At 43.6% G+C, this 9,019-nt stretch overlaps 1 protein-coding gene and 1 long non-coding RNA gene across 5 annotated transcripts in view; one reads left to right on the top strand and one right to left on the bottom strand.

Annotated features, from left to right (window-relative positions):
* Positions 1-429: 429 nt before the first annotated feature.
* Positions 430-3,126, bottom strand: CYCS (cytochrome c, somatic). 3 transcript variants are annotated; one of them, XM_077775398.1, is made up of 3 exons: positions 2,790-3,126; positions 1,567-1,743; positions 430-1,453 (listed from the first exon to the last, which is right to left on the bottom strand). In XM_077775398.1, exons 2-3 carry the CDS (start codon positions 1,733-1,735, stop codon positions 1,305-1,307), a joined length of 318 nt encoding a protein of 105 aa, XP_077631524.1. In that variant the 5' UTR covers positions 1,736-1,743; positions 2,790-3,126; the 3' UTR covers positions 430-1,304. The 3 variants fall into 3 exon arrangements, with proteins under 3 accessions (XP_077631524.1, XP_077631523.1, XP_077631525.1); XM_077775397.1 differs by having other exon boundaries at positions 2,879-3,125; XM_077775399.1 differs by lacking the exon at positions 2,790-3,126 and adding an exon at positions 2,686-2,769.
* Positions 3,127-3,908: 782 nt separating this feature from the next.
* LOC144241006 (uncharacterized) overlaps positions 3,909-9,019 on the top strand; it is a 31,370-nt gene continuing 26,259 nt past the window's right edge. For both annotated transcript variants that reach the window (XR_013337936.1, XR_013337935.1), the window contains exons 1-2: positions 3,909-4,006; positions 6,358-6,558. This is a non-coding gene — a long non-coding RNA (uncharacterized LOC144241006). The remainder of the gene's footprint in view (positions 4,007-6,357; positions 6,559-9,019) is intronic.

Raw genomic sequence — 9,019 nt, 5'->3', positions numbered from 1 at the left:
CTATCTAATCATCCCCATCATCTTTGAAATCATTAGGGCCTCTTCCCTTTCTCCTTATTTGTCCCCAGAGATAGCTTATCAGTTTCTTTCACTGAGAATTTCACCATCCATAAAATCATCCAGGGCCTCTCTAAATGTTATAGCATGGACCATGTATGAAATAACTTGCACAAAAATTATACAATCATATGCCACAGAACTTTGACCAGAAGCATGTTGTTTTATCTACATTTGGTATAAACTCTCCAGGGTTCATTCTGGCCAAAGAAACTCTAAGGATGAATTACTGAAGTGTTGTTCTAGTTTAGGCTGTCCTAGAGGGATAAGTATACAATCCAGTACTATGACTAGTAACACTGCTCCGTCAGTACTTAGGACTGTTGTACTTAAATTTTGGCATCAATCATTAAATCAAGCACATTAGAAAAATCATGATCTGTGATTTTGTTTTTAATTATCTTAAGCCTTATCACATAATTTAAAAATCTGTGATGATATATCTCCTTTACTTTAACCCCTCTAAAGAGTTGGCAAAAGCACCATTACCAATCATACATATATGGTAAATCCACAGTTGTATTTGTGAATAGCTGTTGAGAAGACAATCTTGAATGATAACTTCGTAAAGAATTCACAAGCCAAATCTGCTTCTATAACCTATCACACTGAATTTTAAAAGCATCTGACCTTACAGATCATCTGTAAAATGTGAGAAGTGTTAATATTCTTTATTTAATTTTATACATAAACCACACTAAAATGCCTTTCATTAAGCAAAAGGCAACATTTAAATGCAGGGAATTTTAATTAAATTGGCATAGTTAAGACTAAAAAGATAAAGTGGACGTTGCCAGCTTATCTTCAGCCCTTGCCTTTAACAGGCTAACAAACACAACTTGAAACACAGCTGATGTCTTGCTGTTCTGATATAATGGATTTCCTCAGTATTTAAATATATTAATATAACCAGTTATATAAATCTAAATATAAAACCAATCTCCTATATAAGTTTAGACATGGCATTTACCATCTCTGAAAAGCTTAACATCTAATCAATTCCAATCATATTTTTTGAAGGGGAAAACAGTGACAGCACTTGCTGAACCAGAATTACTATCAAAGTTCAAAAAGCCAATCATATTCATTTAACCACAAGCCAATCTCATTTAAATCAGAACTGTCCAAAATATTCTATCAGCCATTCATGATCTGAATTCTGGTGTATGAGATCAATTTAAATATGGTACACATAAAAAAGTCGTGAGACATTTTTGTTTTGTAATAAATAAGGCAACAGCCAACTATTACTCGTTAGTAGCTTTTTTGAGATAAGCTATCAAGTCTGCTCTTTCCCCTGCCTTCTTAATGCCAGCGAAGATCATTTTTGTTCCTGGGATGTACTTCTTGGGATTCTCCAAATACTCCATCAGTGTCTCCTCTCCCCAGGTGATGCCTAAACAAGGAGGAATGTATTGTTAAGTATTTCACACTCCTGATAAGGGTTTTACCATTGGTTATATTCATGCAATTTGTGCTTCTGTCATTTTACAACTGTCCCCGCCTTACCTTTGTTCTTGTTGGCATCCGTGTAAGAAAATCCAGGGGCTTGACCCGTCTTTCGCCCAAATAAACCATGGAGATTTGGCCCCGTCTTGTGTTTGCCTCCCTTTTCCACGGTATGGCACTGGGCACACTTCTGAACAAAAATCTTCTTGCCTTTCTCAACATCACCCATTTTTAAATCTAAAAATGAAAGACTCAATTTATTACTTATTTCCTTCAAGTAAAAGTCCCATGGAAATCAGTGGTCACTCTAGTGACTTACTCATCCACTGCGAATCTATGATAGGATATTAAGCATCCAGATAAATCCTGTTTTCTTATTAGTACACTTGCAAGACTCTTCAGTACCAAAAACACTAGTTGGAAGGAGAACTTCCTTAAAAGCACATCTACGCTTGTCTAAGTGACAGAATTAAAACCCAAGTAAGCAAAGTGGGAACCTAGTTCAAAACCATTTCGAAAGTTGAGGTCAAGGTCACAAAAAGTCACAAATCTAAATTGAAAACCATGATTATATTAAACTCAAACTACGGAAATTTCAACTTTTAAGAAAGCCTAATTATTTATTTATACTACATTTCTAAGTCACGTCTCAGAGAGATCAAAATATACTAAAAAAGAAAGAAAGAAAGAAAGAAAGAAAGAAAGAAAGAAAGAAAGAAAGAAAGAAATCATGGTTGATCCTGCCTGCTCAGATCACTATAAACTGCTTTGCTGTTGTGAGTGGGAGGGCAGAAGGGGGCTTAGAGGTCTCGCAGGGACCCTCGCTGTGAGATCTCTGGAAGCGACCACGAGGTCACCTAATCAGGTCGGTTTCAAGGAGACTGATGAAACCTACCTTCCCGAGATGCTTAGGCAAGTTAAGGGGAGAAGCGACAGGTAACCAAAAAGGAAAATGACCCCTTTCTGGAGGAGCAGCAGTTTTTCCTCTCCTTAAAGGAACACGTGAGGCGCTGCGCACCGACCCTCTCATTCCCGCCCTCATCTCCTGTCGGTCGCTTCTACATCCCTACAGCCCCGACTACGAGAGCTGGGGTCAGTCAGATCCCCAACCAAGTCGCCTACGGCTCTTCAGGGTCCTGACCGAGACCGTCCCCCCAATTAATTGGGGCTCCGCCCCACCTCACGCCGTAGCCCACGGGGTTCTGGCTGGTTAAAGTCCGGGGTCTTCACTCCCAGGCCTGCTAGCCCCGTGTGGGCCCCACTGGCAGGCCCCGGGCACTGACCTCAGGCAAGCCCGCATACCCGCCAACACAACCGCGTGCCCCTACGGCGGCGCTTCCCGCCCGCTTCGGCCTCCCCGCTTTGCGCTCACCGCTCTTTGGTCGCGCGCGAAGCGAAGGTGCCCGCTCCCAAGCCGGACGTCCAGCTCTCTCAGTCCAAGGACACGCCGGTCCGCGCCTAAGTACCGGTGTTGGTGCAACCGAACTCGTTTCGCCCCCTCGCGGCGCGAGTGCGGCTGTGCCGCCTGATACGCAGTGACGTTACCGCATCTCATTGGCTTCAGTTTCCGGGGCCTGCGCCAACGACCTGCGCGTATGCCGGCTAGCAGGGTAGGGTGCAGCGCGCGAGTGCCCTTCTGCTCGCGGCCTCTCTTGCCGGCAGTTACGACAGGCCACTGGATGTACGACACCGAGGAGGTGCAGGACAGGGCTGACGTCACTGTGCGGCCTTTGTGTGCATGCGTGTGCCCCCGGGGAGGGTGGAGCGGAGTCGCGTGGTGGACTAAGGGCGTTATCCTGCTAAGGTAACTGCTCCAGTGCTCGTTGACGTAATGCGCCTAGAGGGGGGCGTTTTGCCTGCCCAGAGGGGAACGCCCCACCTCTGTAGTACGTAAAGGTCTCCTGGCTACCGTGTCTTCAGCTGGCGACCTTTACCCAGCTTCTGCCGTGGTTCCACGGCTGGCGCCAGCCGCACCCACAAAGAATAGCCTGGAACCAGGAGATACAAGAGTTGGACCTGAGCTCTTGACGTGTTAATGTTTCGCCTCCATTCTGATACTTTGAGCCCTTTCAGAACGCCCCTTGATGGATGCCCCAAGGCTGAGGAATGGGGGCGGGTGCAGCAGCTGCGGCAAAAACTAGATTGTAGCCCTGGCCCCTCACCTGCCTGCTTGCTGTCTGCCGACACCCGTCTCTCCCTTGCGTCTATGNGGCTGTGCCGCCTGATACGCAGTGACGTTACCGCATCTCATTGGCTTCAGTTTCCGGGGCCTGCGCCAACGACCTGCGCGTATGCCGGCTAGCAGGGTAGGGTGCAGCGCGCGAGTGCCCTTCTGCTCGCGGCCTCTCTTGCCGGCAGTTACGACAGGCCACTGGATGTACGACACCGAGGAGGTGCAGGACAGGGCTGACGTCACTGTGCGGCCTTTGTGTGCATGCGTGTGCCCCCGGGGAGGGTGGAGCGGAGTCGCGTGGTGGACTAAGGGCGTTATCCTGCTAAGGTAACTGCTCCAGTGCTCGTTGACGTAATGCGCCTAGAGGGGGGCGTTTTGCCTGCCCAGAGGGGAACGCCCCACCTCTGTAGTACGTAAAGGTCTCCTGGCTACCGTGTCTTCAGCTGGCGACCTTTACCCAGCTTCTGCCGTGGTTCCACGGCTGGCGCCAGCCGCACCCACAAAGAATAGCCTGGAACCAGGAGATATAAGAGTTGGACCTGAGCTCTTGACGTGTTCTTGTTTCGCCTCCATTCTGATACTTTGAGCCCTTTCAGAACGCCCCTTGATGGATGCCCCAAGGCTGAGGAATGGGGGCGGGTGCAGCAGCTGCGGCAAAAACTAGATTGTAGCCCTGGCCCCTCACCTGCCTGCTTGCTCTCTGCCGACACCCGTCTCTCCCTTGCGTCTATGTACAGCACAAGGAACTGTGCTGTACAACATTATGTGCAGGCAACAATAGGACACATTTACATGGTTAGAGAATTCTTGGAAATCTAGAGAGGATTCGCATCTCATTTAACCTAGGATTGAATGTCACGTTCAAGTAAGGTATGGGGTTGGGATCACATCAGAAATACAGGTTTGATAACCTAGTTTCCAGTTATACTTTACCTCTCGAACCAGCTCCCCTTCCTGATATGCTCAGTTTTGTCACTGGAAAGTTTCTTCTTGACTCTCGTGGCCCCCTAATTCAGACCCCGAGTTCTGAATGAATTTTTCCTCCTTTCTCATATTCTAGTACTGCCACATTCATTCAGTCAGGTGTTTATTGAACAGACATTAAGTACCTGGCGTAAATCACTGAGGATTCTTTTTCTGGTGGCACTTACGTTCTGGCAATCTTCTTCCTGCTCCCAATGTAAGCAATAGATGCTAGATTACCTCACACTCCTTCCAAACCACTGGTACTGTGGTTTCTGCCCCAGAGCACCCATCTCCCTGTAGGACTAGATTATTATTATTTTTTTTTATTGTTTTCTGTGTCCTGACTTCCAGTTCCCCTTTCTCATATTGCACACACTACTGCCACAGAAGTGTGCTGTGAAATGGCAAAAATCACATTCAAGATCTTTTGTGGCTTTTGAAGGGACCATTTAGGTTTATTCCTGAAGTAGGGTCACTTGGCTAACCAAATACTTATTACTTACTTTAAATAGTCTTCTTTTTCCTTAAAAATTTTATTTAAAATCTCTACACCCAGATTTTAATCTCTACACAACCCGGAGATCAAAGGTCACATGCTCTGCCAGGTGAGCCTGTCATGCGCCTCATGGCTAACCAAGTTTTTAGAAGACCAAACTTAGCCAACACCTTGCAAATTTAGCTTGTTCATTTGAAGCCAAGTAATGATAGTGTCACCCATATTCCTCAAAGGAATATCTGGTTCTCAAATAAATATAGTCCTATCAAAATCGGTTTTGTTCATGACATCAGAAGTTGTTCTGTAGTCTTTGTTCGTAGAGGCATTGACTCATGGCAAATATTGTGCTGATACTGCAGATCAAATAGATGTAGCATTAAATCATTTGGCCAAATGAATTGATTGACATCATTTAAAATTTATTCCCATGAAGGGGAGATTAGAAAACAGAAAGTTCTTAGTACTTTTAATTAAGGACATTGTAGATAGTCTTGTTTTTGAAAGTAATGGGAAGATGAGGAAAAAGAACAACAAAGTAAACACTTGGCTGTAGTAAAGCAGATATCATAAATTATGTGTTATATAATATCTATGTATTTAGGTTTGGAAGAGACTCCTAGTATGTACAATTCACTCAGGATACCTGAGAGAATTAGTTGGGAACAATAACATTTTACAGTTGTTCTCTTTTATATTCATATGTTATATCTGTCCCATCTACCTCCGTCTTACCCCGTAGGATCATAGTGGCTGGTAAGGAGTGTAACTATTACAAAATAGATGCCTTAGATTTTTTTCTTCCAACAATAGAATGGATGCCATACTTTTAAAGTCTCTTCTGATGAAAAAGATCTAATAAAATCCCACCCTCCTGCCAATCAAAACATATAGAAGTCACAAGAAAGAAAGGGCAATCTCCTGGTTGAAGGCAGGGGTGGGGTGGGGAACAAGAAAAGCAGTGTGATAAGCTTAAGCTCACTTTAGGACCGCCTTAGGACCTTTGCTGAAGTAAAAGAGCTTTAGGAGCAGCTCAGCAGAATGAAAGTAAAGCTCATAAATTTGACACTAGGGAGATGGAGAGGTAAGGTTGGCTGAGACCCCTGCAAAATGATGAAACACACCTGAAGGATAAAATACAATTTGCTTCCTGGAAAAGGGAAGCACCAGGTTAGTCTTTTATTTATTTATTTATTTATTTTTTATTTTTTATTTCTAGGAGAGAGAGAGAGACAGCGTGAGCAGGGGAGGGTCAGAGAGAGAGGGAGACACAGACTCTGAAATAGGCTCCAGGCTCTGAGCTGGCAGTCAGCACAGAGCCCGACGCGGGGCTCGAACCCACGAACCGCGAGATCATGACCTTAGCGAAAGCCGGACGCTCAACCGACTAAGCCACCCAGGCGCCCCAAGGAAGCACCAGGTTAGTCTTGTCTGACTTGGCCTTAAGTACTGAATGGGAGGAAAAAGTATCCTCTGAGGATTCATACCCACAGGTTGGCCCTCATGCAGATTTGATTTTACTTTACCTGCATGGTTTGAGAAACCTCTAGCTGACAAATTAATACAGTAGTTGCGGATGAGCAGTGTGTTCTGGTGTCTCGCAGAAGAAAACAAATCTGCAGAGGAATATTTTAACCCAGGCCCTTGGGACTCCCATACTCCTAAGAAGTGGCAAGCATGAGATCATTATGAAAAGCAGCAAAGAGCAAAGTTACACCACAAACAGTGTTGGAACTATTAGGTATCATTGGGGAAGTAAGCATTTTACTGAGAAAGATATCTCCTTGCATCACTATATTAGGAAAGAAAACGCGTTCATTATTGAGTAAGCACAATAAAGTGGTTGTACATATGTCGTCCACAGGAAACTACCAAATCGGAATAAAATCTCACACAATTACAGCTAAATTAATTACAATCCTTTTATACCATGCTGTTTTTAGCTAGCATAGAACACAAGGCTTTAGGATCAATAGTAGCCTATTTCCCTTTTGGCTCCACGATTATTGTTCATTATTTGGATTAATGGTAACCCTTTTGCCATAGGAGAACTTAACCACAGTTTATGGCCAGATCCTTTTTGGTTGAGGGTTGTTGTTTTTTTTTTTTCCACATTCTTTTATTTTAAGTTCACTCAGGAATTGGGGTAGCCATTTGTTTAATTAGTTGTCCTCATCCAAAAGAATAATAAAGCTTATTTTCCTGAGAAACAAATAGTTACACCCACATTATGCTCCTAAGGTGAATCTGTATCTTCCTACATGTTTACCTACCAAAAAGGATAAAACCCAGACCTCTGAGAGACTCTTACACTCTTAAAGGCTAGAGTGAGGACTCTGGTCCTTTAGATTTTCATAGGAAGAACTCTTAGAAGGGGAAGGAAGAGAAATGGTCTTACTTTTTTTTTTAAGCAGAAAATAATTTTTATTTACCTTTACAATGTATAATATGAAATAACATTTAAAATATTTAGACAAAAGCAGAGAACAAAAGCGTTTACATAGAACCAGAGACTATCCAAAACAACCAGGCCGATTTTAAAAAGAGCCAAAGCTAACTTGTAGAAATAAAAATGATAGGCATTGAAATAAACTACATACAGTATGATAAGCAAACATTTATTATTTTACAGCTTCTCTGGAAGCAGCTTATTTGGGTTTTGGTTCTGGCTCAGAGTTTCTTGTGAATTTGTAGTCACACTGTTGGACAGAGATACAGTTATCGGAGGGCTCAAATAGGAGTGGGCTGGAGAATTCAATTCCGGTTCAATTCACATGGTTGTCAGACCTCAGTTCCTTGTTGGGTCTTGGCTAGAGGCCTATGGAGGGGACTGCTTACCCCATGGAAGCTTGCTTCCCAGAAACTGAGAGATAGAGAAGCTAAGATAAATGCCAATCCTTTATAACCTTTTATAAATCGTAGAAGTGACATACCATCACTTTTGTTACCAGTTATGGATTGTGGTACAAAGTAAAAGAAGCCTTCACAAGGGTGTAAATACTAGGCTGCAGGGACCATGGGACACACTATTAGTCGTTAGATATATCACTCTCTCTATCTGTATGTAGAAATGTAGGTGTCTTGGGGCGCCTGTGTGGCTCAGTTGGTTAAGTGTCCAACTCTTTGTTTTGGCTCAGATCATGATCTCACAGTTGTGAGATGGAGCCTTGTGTAGGAGTATGTGCTGGGCATAGGCATGGAGTCTGATTAAGGTTCTCTATCTCCCTTTCCCTCTGCCCCTCCCCTGCTCCTGCATGCTCTCTCTCAAAAAAAAAAAAAAAAAAAAAAAAAAAAAGTGTATTTACAATATCAATTCAGGGCTTGCAGAGGTTGTCGAACCAGATACCTAGTAAATGACCCTAGCTTTAGGTCAGCATTTCAAAGGCCTGCAGCCTGGAACTGAAGGTGAACTGGAAGAAACACTGATCCTACAAGGTCTGCTGCCCGACTTTTTTAGTGGTCAGCCAAGAATACCTCAAATTTTTGAACTTGGAATAAGGAATTCTGTTGCCTTCAGGCACCTAGCAGAACCAAATGAAAATTCAGGAAGACAATAATATCAGTCAAATCTCAAATGATTTCTACAAATATTTATTTTTAATGCATGTTTATTTTTTGGCTGTGGAAGAGACAAAGAAGAGAGGGCAGAGAGAAAATCCCAACCAGGCTTTCCATTATTGGCACAGAGCCTGATGTGGGGCTTGAATGCACAAACTGTGAGATCATGAGCTGAGCTGAAACCAAGAATCAGATGCTTAACTGACTGAGCCACCCAGGTGCCCCTGTATAACGTACTTTTAAGTGGAGTCCCATAAAGAGAGAAGAGAGAATGGGGTAGAAGAAATATTTGAGTGAAAGATATCAGTCCATTCCAATGATTC

The sequence above is a fragment of the Crocuta crocuta genome, unplaced genomic scaffold (genome assembly GCF_008692635.1).
Source record: "Crocuta crocuta isolate KB4526 unplaced genomic scaffold, BGI_CrCroc_1.0 scaffold197, whole genome shotgun sequence".
NCBI lineage: Eukaryota > Metazoa > Chordata > Mammalia > Carnivora > Hyaenidae > Crocuta > Crocuta crocuta.
The sequence above is the reverse complement of the archived record's forward strand: the minus strand, read 5'-3'. Positions and strand labels throughout refer to the sequence as shown.

Bases quoted from the DNA above. Each gene is read 5' to 3' on its own strand.
- CYCS (XM_077775398.1), bottom strand. From the start codon at position 1,735: ATGGGTGATGTTGAGAAAGGCAAGAAGATTTTTGTTCAGAAGTGTGCC. The intron at 1,454-1,566 runs GTAAGGCGGGGA...CTCCTTGTTTAG, and splicing joins GGATGCCAACAAGAACAAAG to GCATCACCTGGGGAGAGGAG.